The 17,789-nt window shown below is 43.9% G+C and overlaps 1 protein-coding gene across 1 annotated transcript in view; it reads right to left on the bottom strand.

The window, feature by feature from the left end:
- Positions 1 to 5,443: 5,443 nt before the first annotated feature.
- cacng6a (calcium channel, voltage-dependent, gamma subunit 6a) overlaps positions 5,444 to 17,789 on the bottom strand; it is a 12,619-nt gene continuing 273 nt past the window's right edge. The window contains exons 2-5 of the mRNA XM_063185868.1: positions 14,508 to 15,022; positions 12,971 to 13,045; positions 8,653 to 8,790; positions 5,444 to 7,786 (exon numbers count right to left, since the gene is read on the bottom strand). Coding sequence (XP_063041938.1) covers positions 7,566 to 7,786; positions 8,653 to 8,790; positions 12,971 to 13,045; positions 14,508 to 14,937 — 864 coding nt within the window. The 5' untranslated portion in view covers positions 14,938 to 15,022 and the 3' untranslated portion in view covers positions 5,444 to 7,565. The remainder of the gene's footprint in view (positions 7,787 to 8,652; positions 8,791 to 12,970; positions 13,046 to 14,507; positions 15,023 to 17,789) is intronic.

The following is a 17,789-nucleotide window of genomic DNA, read 5'->3' as shown; positions in this document are numbered from 1 at the left end:
TGGAACGAAGACGTCGTCTGAGAATGCTGTGCTCTCTGGATACAAGCTAGATGGGCTTTTAATGAGTTGGCAGCGCTGCCATCACCTTCACTGATTGGCTGACCAGCATGTGACCTGCTTGTCCTCAAATTGTCTCCTGTTGCCCTGACAACACACACACACACGCACACACATGCACATGCCCACACGCACGTACACGCACACACGCACCGACACACCTCGCAGACACACACACCACTGACCCGTCGCCTGTCTCCCCCCCCCGTATGTCTGTCCCCTGCTGTGAGATGGGACAGGGACAGCTGACCGTGACCCAAGAGGAGGTGCTGCTGTATCAGCAAGTGGCTTCCCTGACACATGACTTACGAGTGGGGGGGCCAGGCCACCCATTAACCAGTCAACCCCCCCACACACACACACCAACACCAGCACCAGTAACCCCGTTCAACATCCCACCACCCACCAAGACCACCACCTCCAACTCCCAAACACCCGACCCTACTGTGCGCCCCTTTCTCCCGATCAACCAACCATCAACACTCCCAACCAGCACCACTGCTACGTCCTACTCTGCCCCACCTCCCCCTTTCCACCAGTCCAACCCCCAGTCGTCCACCCCCCAAACAACTACACCGCCCCCATAACCTCACCTCCCCCCACGACCCAAACCATCTTCGCCCCCTCTGGTGATTCCATTTCTAGTATGACTTCTTATGTTTGCCGACACATGCCAACTAGGGCTGTAACGATATTGTATCGAACCGAGAAATCGTGATACAGAGTCACGATACTGTATCGTGATACAAGGAGGCAGTATCGTCATACGCCCTTTCAAAGTTTTATTACCCATTAGTCCAGAAAACAACTTTATGATTTGATGCGATAGTGTTTCCAAACTTCAGTGGCGATACATTTTAGAAATCGTGGGGTGTATCGAACCGTAGGTCAAAAATCGTGATACGAACCGAATCGTGAGTTGAGCGTATCGTTACAGCCCTAATGCCAACGTATTGGTGCATGAATGTGCGCAAGATGCACGCACGTACACACGCACGCACGTTCACACGGACGCACACATTCTTACACATGCATGCACCTTAACACACATCCATAGCCCATAACATACTTGTGCATGAATGTGCATGAATGCACACACACACATACACACACACATGCACACACATGCACACACACACACACACACACACACACACACACACACACACACACACACACACACACACACACACACACACACACACACACACTTTTAGGCTCACACATTTATAGACACACACATATGAACACAGCACACATATGAAAATTAGCACTTATAGCAGTATTCTCTATATACTCTACTGGCAAATGCATATTCACTATACTGTTCTCATGTCCAGAATGCTTGCGCCCATGCCACTGCCTGGTATAACATGATATACTGTTAAAAAGCTTTTCTTGGTTTGAGAGGCACAACTCATTACTGGGGGGACTAGCTATCTCGGCTGTCTGACTGCTTAGCAGCTGTTTGCATTTAGAAAATTGGGGGTGAAAGACAAATGATCCCTGTGTCATATTGCTGCCCACCCCACTAACAAGCGGAAGCCATCAACTCTGAATTACTGTAGATAAACAATTCCTGTACTGTCAAGTACACATACAAACACAAAACGCACATACACGCACACACAAACAACACACGCACACACACACACCAACGTGCACGCACACGCATACACACACCTCCCACGGTTCTCCAGTCAACAGGAACACCCTCTCGTTCAAAGGTTGATGCGTAGGGCCAGCCAACTGCATTCTGGGGGGATTAAACTTGATATATAGCACTCGGCCAGGGCAGCCGGTGTTTGGTTGCACTGAGGCAGAGGGCAGTGCACATTTCCATCGTGTGTGTCGAACAAGGCAAATAGCTTGTGCGCTTATCGGTCGACCTCTCTCTCTCTCTCTCTCTCACTCTCTCTCTCATATTCTGTCTCTTTCAATCTTTTTATCGTCCTCTTTTCCTTCTCTTTGCCCCTTTCATGTTTTATGTCCCCCTTTGAACATTATTTGTGTTTCTGTATTTGTGCACATCTCTGTGCGGGTACATGCATGTAGGTGCACGCATGATTGCATGAGTTCATGTTCGTGCATGAGTGTGTGTGTGTGCACGTGCACATATGTGTATGTATTGTCTGGCTGAGCTAATGTCTTGGCTGATGTCTCTGCTGCATTCCGCATGCTTCGAAGGCCTAAAATAAGGCGAAGGGTTAAGAACGCAAAGAAAATAACTAGTGCGTGTGTGTGTGTGTGTGTGTGTGTGTGTGTGTGTGTGTGTGTGTGTGTGTGTGTGTGTGTGTGTGTGTGTGCGTGTGTGTACATGCGTGCGTGAGTGCGTGCGTGGTTGTTCGACCGTGTGTTAATGATGATGATAAGGTGGGGGGTTTTATGTGTTAACCTGGGGCCATTAGGCCAGGGTAGCAACAACAAGTACAGTGCCACAAGGTTGATTTCACTACAATGGAAGCCATGAGGGAAGGGGGGATCAAGAGAACAGATTGTGCGAGAGAGCCTGGGGTTGCAAATGATAGTGGTAAGTCGCTGTATGTGACAGGCAGTTGAGGCAGAGAGAGTAGAGAGAGAGAGGTTCCATTGGCCCATTGTTTCCGGGTTCTATAATTGCAAGGGGGGGGAATCCCCCTTTGGGCAGACCTAGGCAGACCTAAGGACTGTTCTATTCAATGCTAGGAGTATTATGACACACCCCTTTAGGCAGACCGGAACCTGGTCATGTTAGGTGCCCATAGCAACCAATTACATTGGCATATCTCTATATACTTAAAGAATCTCTGGTTAAGGCTCCAGGGTGCCGTGGTGGAGGAAGCAAAGGGCTTGAGGTGCAAAACGAGAGAATATAGCAGCCTATATGTGGAGTGGCCTGATTATCATTGACTTTTAAAATCTCTTTGAGACTTGGTCTGACCAAGAGCATAACAATCAGCATTTCCCACATGGTATGGTTGACCTGCCTTCCTTGGTTTGCTTATGGCTGTTTGCTTACCGACAAAGTGGGATAATTTCCCGTATTTTCGGGAACTCAGAAAGTACTTGCATTGTTCTTGACCTGACTAGTTGCAACGCTGAAAGTGTTGCGTCACTAGGAGGGCACAGCCTGGCTATATGTGGAGTGGCTTGATGCTGAATATGAGGGAGGTTGTTACAGTAGAGTCGAAGAAGTAGACCTAGACAGCTGGGGGGTATGGAGCGTTAGGTAGCTACATGTGACACTGAGGTGTCCAGACCGCAAGAGGTGTGATTCCCCTTGTATTTCCTTGTGGAAACTATTTGTGGAAAAACACGGTCTCAAACCCACTGCTTCAGTATATCACGCCAAAGGAATATTTTTGACCAAGCCTCCACAATAAACGATGCCAAAGGTTCCCTGGTGCAAAAGGACAGATTGACTGTACACCTAAACATTCCCTGCTTAAACTTAACAGCCACTGAAAAGTAAACCCCACTGAAAAGGGGGTACCTTTGCCATTTGCGTCACAATGATATATGGTGTTATATATTAAGACCTGGTCAAAGTGCCAACTTGTGCTGAGTCGGGGGTGAGATTGTGTCGCCTGGAAAGATTCTGATTTCCAAAGGAAATATCACCAAAATACTGGTTTTATCTGGAAAAATCAGCAATAGCAAAGGTTTGGTTGCATTTTCCAAGTGACGACAGGCCATCAAAAATGGCCACCGTGTTCCCGGAAATTGGGGATTGTCCACAGAAAGCCAGAGACAGCTGGTTGCCCTATGTGACAGACAGGCAGTGAAAACATGGCGGTCTGGGGAACAGAGGCAGTTTACCAATTAGCAAGATTAGGCAGTTGCCTAAGGCCCCACCAAATTTCCCCATTGTAAGGGGGCCCCAACAGTCTACCCCACCATGGTAATTCAAAACGGCCCCATGTCTATATTTTGCGTAGGGCCCCCCCATGGAGGTCAGAACCGGCTCTGCTGGGTTCTGAGGAAAGGCTGAAGCTGTAAGGTGAGATCATGCTGCAGGATACAGTAGATATATATATAAGCTTGCTTGCAGAGAGCTGGTGATGAACGTGAGATAGGGTTAGTGGGCCGCCGGCTTGTTGCAGGGAAAACAGAAACAGCTGTAGGGTGGGGGGGACGCTAAGAAGTCGTATCAGGTTGGAGGAGTGGAGAGAGAGATAGCTGTAAGGTGAAGACAGTGTGAGGGGGGGTGGAAATGGGGTGGAGATGTGGGGCTTCAGGCAGGGGGGAGGGGTGTCTGGAAGGTGGTGTCGGTTGGTTGCTGCGTGGAGCTCCAAGGAATCTAGCGATACCCAATACAGGGTAAACATGGCGGAGGCAGAGACACTCATGTCTGCGGCGGCAGGATAGTTAAAGTCGGAGAGCTGGACCAACAGCGAGATGGAAAACGGTGACAAGGAGAGCTATGGAAGAGTGGAGGTGTTAGATTGCTGAGATGTGGGGTCAAGGATCGATGATAGAAGAAACTGTAGTAGGCGCTACTATGATGTGAAGATTCATGATTTGAGAGAATAACAAGGTGCAGTGGTTTGTGGAAAACTGCAACAGGCATAGGTGCCGAATAGAGGGGCACACAGAGCATTTTGACCCCCCAGAGATTAAGGTGGAGGGCAAAAACAACTCAATAGTAATGAAAATGTTCAGTGTTGTCCTATATCACGCTCACTCTTCAGTCATTACAACATTCTACAATTTTGACCCCCCCAGTGTTGAGCTGAAGTTGCCGGGGCCTTTGGGAACAGGGAGAGCAAGCGAGTCAGGGTGTTGGAGTGTAGGTTGTGATGTTAAGGATTGAGGATAGAAGACAGTATAGCAGAGACTATAATGTCTGTCAATGTGGAGATTTATGATTTGAGAGAATAATAACATACAGTACAGGGTTGGGGGAAAAAAGAGGGAAAAAAGGTTTAAGTGGGCAGGGTTTACAGATCCACGGATCCAGGTCTGTGTGTTTCTCAAAGCCACTTTATCACGATTCGCCATGCTCTAAATTTAGAGCGAGTTCGTGAGGAGAGAGGGAACGAATGTGATAGTGTGTGAGAGCGTGTGTGTACAGAATGAGAGAGAGAGAGAGAGAGAAAGTGTGTGTGTGTTATAAAGAGAGAGAGAGAGAGAGAGAGAGAGAGAGAGAGAGAGAGAGAGAGAGAGAGAGAGAGAGAGAGAGAGAGAGAGAGAGAGAGAGAGAGAGTAGAGCATGAGCATGAGCATGAGCATGAGCAACAAATAGAACATAGAAAAGGAGAGAAGGAATCAGAAAGAGAGAAAATCCGTAAAAAGGTCAGGATGTTGTTAAGTCTGCCAGTGCTCTCCCAATGTGTGGGGTCTGATATCGTTGAGTCTGCAACCCTCCACCCAAAAGACTGACCAATAGAAAAACATGGATGATGTCACAGTGTTTTTATTCACATGTAGATGACAGATCCTCTTTCATTTGGCCTGCCCAAAACAAGACGTGTCAGGAAATGACAGACCAACAAACATTTTATAGAACATCAATTCTGCTATTTTGGCTGAACATTGTAGCCCTGAAGGTTGGTCTTCGCACACGCCTTCTGGTGCTCAGACTGCATTTGTTATCAGTGTAAAGTGCTTTGTTGCTGTAGTGTATTATTTGTGAATTGACCATATTTATTAAAGTGTTACATCATTGTTGTCATGTTGAATAATTAATTACACTATACATAAGACATTTGAGATTACAAAGTTCTAAATTATAGGAAAGAAAATAATTAAAATGACTTTTCCAAATGCAACATACCAACAAGAACAGAGTCTGATTTATTTACTGTATGAGGGAGCAGTATCAAACATTAATTGACAGTATGCCATGGGTACATCACTGCATGACGGGATAACCGTCACAGTTATTAGGTTAACATAAACATGTCATGACATAATCTGTAGAACCCACTATCAATCAGTGCTCACTGCCCAGTCATGAAGTAGTGTCATATTGCTGTGATCGCTCACCAGCAAGCCTGTATGTTTAACGATAAATGATATGAAATATATATGATTACTGTAATGCTTGGTTGTAATAACATATCAACAGGAGTAAGCATCAGTCCCTTGCGCCTATGCACAAACAATCCCATGGTCTAAAACCCTCCATCATAGCACAGTTACACATTGACCACAAAACGCATTTGAACAAGGCGGGCCGTAATAACCACAAGATGGTGTCAACAGAGAGAAAAACAGGATGCGGAATATTAGAATCCTACTATCTCTGGTGTCACTGCTGGACATTGACAACTCACCTCAACACACATAAAGAGTTCACACACTACTGATATACATGTAAGGCTGTACATTTTATTAATTCTGAAACGGTATACATTTTCAAAATATTCCCCGGGTCATGCCTCTCCCCTCCTCCCACCCTAGGCCACTGCTTCCGCAGTCTATGCAATTTGGGACTCACTAGTTCGACGCCCTTTCGGTACTTACCGCTTACGTCATACGACCCTAAACCTAACCCCGAACCCTAACCTTAACCCTAAACCTAACCCTAAACCTAACCCTAACCTTAACCCTAACCCTAACCTTAAATCGCTTGTTTGATTACCATGTGAAGTCACGAGAGGGCGTCAAACTAGTGGGACCCATGCAATTTCATACTCCTAGTGGGGGCCCCCCGCTTAATCTTGGGGTCCTGGTAACTCAGGACCCTCCATGACACCACTACATATCCGTCTCCAGGATGCGTAGTTACAGTCAACTAATGACATCCATCACTTGACGTTGTCAGAAGCCATCTGCCATGACATGTTTATGACAGTTGTGTCCTTATGCCGCAGGGGTCATTAGACTACTATGCACGGGGGGTCGCCAGCCATAACATTGAAGAGGACACGTTGAACATACTACAATAACAATCATTTGGTACATATAGTACAACAACATTAACCTGTCAAAAAGATACATGGAATGTTTACGTAATAAATACAAAAAGAACACTTAAAGACTTTCAGGCCTTAAATTCAACATGACAAAATCACTCTTTGCACTATTCCAAAGTCACTCAACTGCCACCACACACACCTTCAAGTAGAAAGATATGCAGTGTGACGTCATACAGAATAAAGAATAGAATAGAATAGAATAGAATAGAATAGAATAGAATAGAATAGAATAGAATAGAATACGATAGAGAAGAATAGAACATAATCTAAATCCACAAGTTTCCTAGGCCTCATGATCCCTTGCGCTACAGTAAATGGCCCTGACATCATACCATTGCACACATCGTTCCGGAGATGTGTAGATCCATACCAATGACCATAACGTGGTGAGCCTTTCAATTGAAAGCGCAAAACACCTGAGCCCATTTGATCACAACGAAGACACTTCAGAACTTTGTCCACTGTAAATGCCTTTCCCCAGTAACCACTCCAGGAAACTTGTGGATAGAATAGAATATAGTAGAATAGAATAGAATAGAATAGAATAATTCCATACAGCATACATAACACATATAAAAGCCTACCTGTTTCACAGTTCTACAGTAACTATCTCTCCGCATCCTTATTCGGCATACATTTCTGCCAGGGACTGTACGGCAGGGCTAGGATCAAGAAGAGTATCCCTCCAATTAAAAGCAGCGTACCAGCACAGGTCACACAGCTGACAGACCACGAGAGCTCATGATGCAACGGCACTGTGTGATCACTTGCCAACAAGGCCAGCACTGATTGGTGGAATATGATGACTGATAGAAGAATCAGGATACCTGAAAAACATAAGTAAATAGAGGAGGTACTTGAATTTTGTAGTTGTCATGTAACACTTGGGTTGTGTGGTGATTCAAAATTATATCAGTATAGTAATGAAGCTGCGACAAGATAAAGCGACAGAGACTGTGCAGCAAGAGCGATATGAGCGATAGAAGGGACAGAGTATGTCCGTTAAAAGCGGAATGCAAGCATTCCAACATTCCCATTCGCATCATAGCCAATTTACTCACTCAAGTACAACTACAAACTGTCGCTCAAGTTGGCAAATTGCCTCTAGTCACCCGAATCGCCTTTGTTGCGCGACTCACTACAAAGTCAATTACTGCCGTCATTGAAATCGCTCATGTCGCGCTTGGTCTATTCGTGGTCTATTGCATAGCAATGCAAGTCTATGGTACAAAATAAAACACAATCAAATGTACTTATAAACCATTTTAAAATTAATGTAAAATTCACCAGAGTGTAAAACGGCAATTTAATTCCATCCAGTGACCACTTGTGGCTTGATGCTAAAGATACCAGTTACTTCCAGTGATTATGCTAAGCTATGCTAATAATTCTGATCCAATAAATCTAAGTACTGAAAACACTGAGACGAAAATGATATGCACATTCATGAATAATGTTGGGAAATACTGCAAATATGTGAAAATCAAAAAAGGGTGGTCTGTTCCTTTAATGTAGATTGCCAAACCATCGTTAAAGTGATTGTGGGGATGACCAATTTGTCCTTCTGCTTATGGTGCGATACGTTTGGCCGACCTCCAATGTTGAAAGAAGTGCAATGCTCTGCTTTTAGGTTGATTTTGACTAAGATTTAGACCTTCACGTATGTACTGGGGGTTTTAGCTGCAGTGCTTACCTGACAGTGTGAAGCAGACCGAGGCTGGCTTTACGAAGAAAGGCACACGTTTGCTGATGGCCATGCTGATGCATACGGCTCCCATGACCATCATGAAGAGGCTGCAGATGGCTAACAGCCCTGACGCCTGACTCAGCTCTGCAGAGGTAAGCACAACACTAGCATTAGCCAACATGTGACAAGTCATCATAATTAGTTTGATTTGCCAAGTACACTTACAGTAGTTTGAGACAAAGAAATGTCCAGTCCAGTAGATATAAGCTTTCTGTCAACATATTCAACATGTAGACACGTAATACTTAGAATCGTAGTGTTATAAAATATGCTAATGATCACCTTTGGTAAGGTGGTGACACTTAAGAGATCACAAATTAGCGACATTCCGGTAACACTTTACTTTACGGATCGCTAATAAGGTGTTAATTTCATACTAATTTCTCAGTAATTTCAGTCTAATTTTATGGTAATAACTGCTTGTTATTAGTAATAACAGCAAAATAACCATATGGTTTCCAGTGCAATTACACTATAATTTCTCATTAATAACAGCAAAAATAACCATACAGTTTTCAGTGCAATTATGCTGTAGTTTCTAGTTAATAGTAGGCTAATGGAAACAGCTACTGTGTCATCATAGTAGTTAGGTGGTAGGTATGCCAGTAACTAAACGGTATCAGCCGAAGTAGTTTCATACTAATTAGGCTACATCAGGGCCGTAATGTGCAATATTTCCTCTTCCTATGTTATTGCATAGAAACGACCACCCAAGCATCCTTGTATTATTTCTGCTTAATTACCTTGTAAACAATTGAGTAGTTATATGGAAATAAGATAGAATCAGGGCCGTAAAATGCATTATCACCTATTCCACTCAATTTTATGGAAATTACATATTTTCATGGTCTTAAAATGTCTAAAGGGCCGTACACACACGTCGCTGCTATTTACTCGCTACTTGCTCACTCGCCTACTTGCCACTCGCTCTGGGTGATTTTGTTTACTGGTTGTCATGGTTCCCGCTGTCCGCGCCAATAACGTCCGTACGAAACTAAATGTAGGCATAAGCTGTTTAACGTTGATCGTGTGCTGTGCACAACCATGCATATGAGCCTTTGATGGTGTACACTGTATTGTATGTATTTTCCTCAACACTTCAAAGTGTGATGGCGTGCAGAAGTTGGGTGGTCAGAACACCACAGGGGCAACGTCACCTGTCAATAATCTGTATCCTGCATTCCAATTGGTTACTCGCTTAACTCGCGTCGCTCGAAGATAAAATAAGTTTATCTCGGAACCCGCCCACATCGCATCGCTTGTACTCTCCTCGCCTACTCGCCAGCGAGACTCGCTGGAACACGTAGACATTCTATTGACTTCATCCGCTGAGCGAGTAACTAGCAGCGACGTGTGTGTACGGCCCTTTAGGCCTATTTCTTATTTCCACTCAATTACTTAGTTATTATCATTTTTAATACAATATAGACTAGACTATGAAGTGATTCAAGTACACAGACAAACATATTGTGTGCAAAACTTTATTTATTTTTCCAATCAGTTATGAGATTCATGTTCACTGATGTGAGGTTGTCAATCTGCCACCATCCAGAGGAAGTCCTGTGAACACAACCAAACAAACAGAGAAGTCAACTGCAAGACCGGTTTCACCACGTTTATTTTTTTATGTTATCAATTCACCATCGCTAAATTTGCTTCTGAAATGCAGTACCATGTTAAATGCACGTTGTAAATCTTCCTCAGGCTGACATCGTTGCTGATTTACAAAGGCAAACTCTAGCTAGCACCTAGCTTCAGTCATTGAAAACATGGTGGGCAGAGCTAGCTAGAACTAGTGGTTTCCATGTACCTCTGTAGGCTATGCCATTTCAGCACAAACACGGCTGATAAGACGTGTTTGCAATGTATACAGTTAAAATCCTTCAATGCTCAGAGACAAAATGAAAGCAGGTTAAAGCTAGAACTACATTAAAAGTTCGTTGTCAGGAAGCTTACCTTGCCTGGCTCTGCTGCACTGAAGTTGAACTAGCTCGCGGTGGCGGCGGCGAGTCCTGTTGTTGCTAGGCAACGAAAGTTTGGTTACTGCAGAACAGGAGCGTCCCAATCAGTATACTTCTGTACTTCAAGCACACTCGTTCTAGTTGTACGCTGCCCGCTCTGCTTGCAGTATGGCTCAGAGACGCTGACGTTGTTTAATTGAGTACCCTGACACACAAGGGTGGAGTTTGAGACGCACCACACAGTGCTTTCGCAGTCGCACGCAGGCAGCAACCAGGGTAACTTTCAAGGTGAGCTAAAATGGTCTTGATGTTGATTTAATCCACCTTCAATCGTCGAATTACTTTAGCCTTATGCAAACATGTTTTATGAGTTAGTGTTAGGTTTATGTTTGTTCTGGAAATGAAACGGCATACAGAAGTACCTTTACAATGGAAACCACTAGCTAGCTCTGCCCACCATGTTTTCAATGACTGAAGCTAGGTGCTAGAGTTTGCCTTTGTAAATCAGCTATGTTGTCAGCCTGAGGAAGATTTACAACGTGCATTTAACATGGTACTGCATTTCAGAAGCAAATTTAGCGATGGTGAATTGATAACATAAAAAATAAACGTGGTGAAACCGGTCTTGCAGTTGACTTCTCTGTTTGTTTGTGTTCACAGGACTTCCTCTGGATGGTGGCAGATTGACAACTTCACATCAGTGAACATGAATCTCATAGCCTAACTGATTGGAAAAATAAATAAAGTTTTGCACACAATGTGTTTGTCTGTGTACTTGAATCACTTCATAGTAGGCTAGTCTATATTGTATTAAAAATGATAATAACTAAGTAATTGAGTGGAAATAAGAAATAAGACATTTTAAGACCATGAAAATATGTAATTTCCATAAAATTGAGTGGAATAGGTGATAATGCATTTTACGGCCCTGATTCTATCTTATTTCCATATAACTACTCAATTGTTTACAAGGTAATTAAGCAGAAATAATACAAGGATGCTTGGGTGGTCGTTTCTATGCAATAACATAGGAAGAGGAAATATTGCACATTACGGCCCTGATGTAGCCTAATTAGTATGAAACTACTTCGGCTGATACCGTTTAGTTACTGGCATACCTACCACCTAACTACTATGATGACACACAGTACTGTTTTCCATTAGCCTACTATTAACTAGAAACTACAGCATAATTGCACTGGAAACTGAATGGTTATTTTTGCTGTTATTAATGAGAAATTATAGTGTAATTGCACCGGAAACCATATGGTTATTTTGCTGTTATTACTAATAACAAGCAGTTATTACCATAAAATTAGACTGAAATTACTGAGAAATTAGTATGAAATTAACACCTTATTAGCGATCCGTAAAGTAAAGTGTTACCGACATTCCCAATACTAGTGTCACCTTAGTGTTTTCAAACGTACTAATGATGCAGCTAAATCCTAGACCTACATTCATAGCTAGACCTCAATCTTTGCAGAGACCCCATGTCTTTACCTATTGGGCTTCATGTACATGTAATTAGCAATCACCTTATCTCTAAGTACTTGCTTGTATGGAAGGTTCTCAATAGGCCTACATTAAAATTTCTCTCAGGTAAGCAGACCCTGTACAGAACATTCAAGTGACAATAGTGTCTTTGAAGTAGATATTGACGAATGTAGGAGGTGAATACACATCACGTCATGAATACACATTACATCACAGGCTGGAATAATATAAACTATTGTCCCCATTATGTTCAAGAAAATCATTGTATGTTTTGTTATTTAAAATGCATGCATGCCCACAAAATATTGGACCAAGTAGTGGACTGTCAATGCAAAATGTAGTGCGTGTATTGCTTGTCCCCATTCCCTCACTAGGCGCCCTACAGAATCAAGATCTGCACAGCAAATCTCCCTCTGGTACGTATGTAATAGTAGTAGTGTTGGTTGAGGTTGAAGGATGCCTCGTTAATGGTTTGAGTCAGAATGTCAATGTAACATTCTGAATCCGGAATTTTCAACATCCACAGCTGGAGAGAGGAGGAGGATGGAGAGAATGAAGGGGAGGCCAAGAAGAGAGAGAGAGAGAGAGAGAGAGGTACGGAAGAGAGCAAGAAGGAAAGAGTGAGAGATGTGTGGATTTGTGTGGGAGTGAAGGAGAGAGGAGGGGGGTTGGATGGAGAGGAGAGGAGAGGAGGGGGTTGGATGGAGAGGAGAGGAGGGGGTTGGATGGAGAGTAGAGGAGAGGAGAGGAGAGGAGAGGAGGGGGGTTGGATGGAGAGGAGAGGAGAGGAGGGCTGGCTGACTCACTCTTGTCTGTCGTCTTTTGAAAGAGGACAGCATTTTCTCCGGTGGTGAAGAACTTGAAGAAGGTACAGTTTGATTCTGCAGTGGAGAGAGACAGAGAGAGAGAGAGAGAGAGAGAGAGAGAGAGAGAGAGAGAGAGAGAGAGAGAGAGGGAGAAATGTGGGGGGGAAACAGGGTAACGGTGAAGGCCGGCCAGGTAGACTACAGCAGTGTGACTGCGTCACCAGCATTTGTGCTCCTGATAACTGTAATTACCTAGATCTCAGTTGATGCAGGCTTAATGTGTGGCCCAGTGCTGCTCTGGTAGGCAATACAGGTCTAATTGAGATCATTGTACTTCAGGTGAAGTGAGAAAAATACAGCCTGAAACGCAGGCAGTGTAAGCACAACTCTCCCTGAACAATAGACCCCACCATGCTCTCATTAGCCACCGCGTAGCATTTGGTTATTTTCAGTGAAATCTACTTTGCCAAGCTGTTTAGCGCAGATAGACACTATGGTTTACTGTACAATGATGAGCATTGGTGTTTTAGCTTATTTCCAAGATATTCAACAGAACGTAGTTGTAGGCAACTCTTTTTGGAGTTTTAAAAAGCTTGGAACATTCAGCAAAATTAGTGAAATCTTCTTTGTCCGAGCTGTGCAGAACAAATTGGCACCATAGTTACAACAATGTGCCTGGCTGCAATGACATTTTTCAATGTCCAAGATATTCAAAAGAGTTGAGGTGTATGCAACTCTTTATGGAGTTTAGAAGCTTGGAACGTTCAAGTTCCAAAAATAATGCCAGTTGCCTGCAAACTCTTCATATACGGTATAAAAAATATAATAGGCTATATAATATATTAATAAATTACCTAGATGTATGAGGTTGTTCTCCTCTTCCAGGAGACTATGTTGTCTACTGATACTTGATGCTGGAGGGATTGGTTTGTATTGTCATACACTAGACCATGCAAAGGAGGAAAATGGGAAATGCAGTGGGAGCATATTGAGCACCATCCTTCATAGAATAGGCAGTCATGGGACTCACTAGTTTGACGCCGTGTCAAATCCCAAATCCCGCCCATCCGCACAACCCAAATCCCGCCCATCCGGGCCGACACGGCGTCAAACTAGTGAGTCCCAAGCAGTCATAGGTAAATGGCTTGGTTTTCAGGCTTGTAGCTCAAGTGTAGCCGGTCGGCAGGTTGGTAGGGGGAAGTAATTAAACAGTGTTCTCCACCATCCTTCTAAATAATTGAGGTATCCTGAACATGGTACTGTCCCAACACCCCTTGCGCAAGTGAGGCATGAATCCAAATTTGTTGTGTGCACAGTACACTCTGTGGCAGTGTTGTCGATCACTCTATGATGAGTATGATGATGATGATAATCATCATATGATCATACGATGATAATGATCATAATTACTACTCTAGTGAATACTGTCTTTATACTACTGCTATTACTTCTACTGCTACTTTTGCCACTATCTACTACTTTGACATAGTACATTCTACTATAATGATACATGCAGATGATTTAGTAGGCCTACTACCTCCAGGCATGTCTGCAGGCCCACAGCTCTCCCTCTCAGGGTCGACGTCTGCCACCCAGACAGCCTTAGTGCAGCTCTTCCACAGGCCGTAGTGCGCCACAAGGCACGTGTTGTTCACCGACAAGCTCTTGGGGGGCGCCAGCTCCACCCAGAATTCGGTGCCCACCCCGAGAACACTCAGCACGATGCCCACGATCGCCACGAAGAACGCCAGCTTGATCTTGCTCTCCTGCCGGTCACTCATCCCACCCTCGTCGGTGCCGCCAGCGGTCGTGGAGGAGGTGGAAACGTGTGCCCTGCGTTTGTGTCCTTTGTGTCCACGGACGCCACCAGCACCGAAACCCCCTGCCATTGCTGCCTTGGCACCGCCCTGGATGCCAGGGCCCGCGGTTCCTCTCTCCTCATCCTGGTGGTAGAAGGTGGACCACATCCTACTCTACTTGCACCCTCTCCGAGCCGAGGGAGTCTAGTGAGGGCTGATGTTAAGAGTTGAAGACCAATCACCCAAGGTGCTTCTGAAAGCAGAGGAGAACAGTTCTAGCTCTATTCAGTCATGTTTGGGTTAAAGTCAAATTGAAGAGAAGGTACATACACTACATCCAAAACCCCAACACTTACAGTAGACAGTAAGTACTTTAAAAGTAAACAAAGTAAATAAACAAGGCAACATAATGGATTTTGGCCATTAGCAGATATTGCGGGACATGCGTTCTTACGTACAGTGTTGCCAAATTAGCGGCTTTGACGCTAGATATAGTGTCTTTTTGACGGCCCTGGCGACAAAAAACTCATCTAGCGCCTTTAGAGACTTTTTGGGGCATCTGGCGACTTTTTAAAACGCATTGTTTTTCCACATAATTCTGACTCTGCGCCATCTTCAGAAGCGTTTCCCACGGTTAAGCAAGGCTGCAGATTAGCTCTGATCTCCACAAAGTAGCTAGCACCGCCCATTTCTACTGTAGACGAAGGCATGTGGGCACGTTTTCTGTAGATCTGTGCATGACGCTGAGACAGCATACATAACGTCATGACGTCTTCTAGCGACTTTTCAGCGAGCCCATAGCGACTTTGGCTGATTTTCTTTTGGCAACACTGCTTACGTAAGACACAGCCTCTGTTATAAGTTTATTTGGTATCAGAATGGCAATGACCAAGTCAAGATGATTAATAAAGGCTCTGTGTAATGTCGTAGTAGTTTAGTGCTATGGTAGTAAAGCTTTTCGTATAGAACGGTGAGCATTATTAGGCCAGAGGATGTACAGTACTTTCTTGTACCTGCCAGGCCTGGACTGGTAATTTGGCATACAGGGCATTTTCACGGTGGGCCGACAGTCCTCGGGCGGATGCTGTTGTTGTTACTGTCAGGTCATGTTTTCGGTCGCGATGGTTTGTCTGTCTGTCTGTCTCTTTGTCTGCCTATCTGTCTCTTTGTTTGTTTGTCAGCAGGATAATTCAAAAAGTCGTGAACGGATTTGGATGAAATTTTTGTGGGGTTGTTGGAAATGACCAGAGGAACAAGTGATTAAATTTTGGTGGTAATCCGGATTACCATCCAGAACCACGAGTTTAGAAAAAAAAAAAAAAAAGATTCTTCACCATTGCGGGATAGGGTGAATTTTGACATTCAAGTTTCTAACTCCACAAAAAGAAAGCAGAAAGACTTGAAAAAATAGGATGTAACATAGTCAAATGTTCTATCAAACAGCTTTTTTGTTGCTTTTATGTCCTAGAGATCAATTTCAATTCAATTTAGATGGGGCAGCCCATTGGTCTACACAGTAAATTATGCAGTGTTAATTCAACACTTAGAGAGTCAATTTAACACATTCTGGAGTGTATTTGGTCCCATAGTACTCTCTAAGTGTTGATTATTTGCACTGAGTATCTTTAATATACACCGTGAATTGAGGCAATGGTAATGTCATAGAAATGCAGGGAGCTGGGCTAAACCAAAAATGCCCGGGCTAATTTTCGAATCCAGTCCACCTCTGGTAGCTGCCATAACATTCTCTGTGAAACTACTGCTGTCCAAGCTCCGTTAGCTTTTAGTGTTTGTGAGAGGAAGAGAGAAAGAGAGAGCAAAAGCAATAAGAGGAGAGACTAATTTCAGTAAATTAAAATCAGGAAGACGCTGACACAGAATTTATGTCGTCTTGCACAACATTATCATTGGCTCTATGTCATTTGTGCATCCCTATGCTTCCATGCACATAATATCATGTGTGACTGCCGATTGTGAAATGCCTCAGCTCATGTTCAAGTCCAGGCGTCAATGTTACCCCGACTGCAATAGATCAAGTCTGTGACAGCTACCAGCTAAATATGTCAGAGCAACACACACAGTGAATGGCATAGTACTTTTATGCATGCAAGCACTAGTTAGCTAGTTGCACTAAGGCGATTGCCTGTTTATGTGCCTGTTTGGTTTTTAACTTACTTCAAGAGAGGCAGTAAATGTATTGTAGCCAATGCCATGTGGTCTGGAGCAAACAGGCACAACAAAATGGGCTTAGCCACGGTTAGCTACGGAGAAAACTGATCCGTGCACCCGTAAATAATTGTGTGTGCTTGGCAACAGGAGCTCTGTACAAGAAACACACCGGCAGGGCACATACAAACTTAACATAACACCACACACACAAAAAAAAGTTATTCCCGCTGAAATCACTGTCTCTCTGACCGCCAGCCATCCTCATGCTCACCGAAAGCAGATGTGCACTCTCACACACCTACACATCTTCCGAAACAGCCTCAAGTTTCAGATAATTATCCCTGCGTATTGCAGAAACAATAGGAAGGCAATCATCTTCTCTTGTGTAACGAGGCAGAGAATAATGACTACCTTGAATTGTCCTTTGCCAGACCTTGTCTGTGTTAATCACTGTATAATTATTGCAAACGTCATGCCTTCTCAATGCAGGTGGGCGCCTGTTCTGCTGCAGATGAAGTGGCTACATTGTTGTTAGCATTACATATCCTCCATGATGTCCACTTAGTACAGTCTGTGCAAGTTAATGGTTTAGTCAGTGCATCTAGAATAGGCCAGTTGCATTAATGGCTGCAAATAGGTAGTGTAAGTGATGTGGAACATTGGCGTGACAATTGACCAATGAAGTGAATCTGGATTTCCAAACAGCGTAAACAGTCTGGTAGCTTAGAGTGTGTTGTATATGTGTGTGGTTGTGGGTGAGAAACAGACTCATTTTGACTCATAGTGTGTGTTTAGTGTAATAGCAGCAAAACACATATCATGCTGGGAAAAAAACAGTGTAACAGCGTGTT

This window comes from Engraulis encrasicolus, chromosome 20, assembly GCF_034702125.1.
Source record: "Engraulis encrasicolus isolate BLACKSEA-1 chromosome 20, IST_EnEncr_1.0, whole genome shotgun sequence".
NCBI classification, from domain to species: Eukaryota; Metazoa; Chordata; class Actinopteri; order Clupeiformes; family Engraulidae; genus Engraulis; species Engraulis encrasicolus.
Note: the sequence above shows the minus strand (reverse complement) of the source record. Positions and strands in the feature narration are given on the sequence as shown.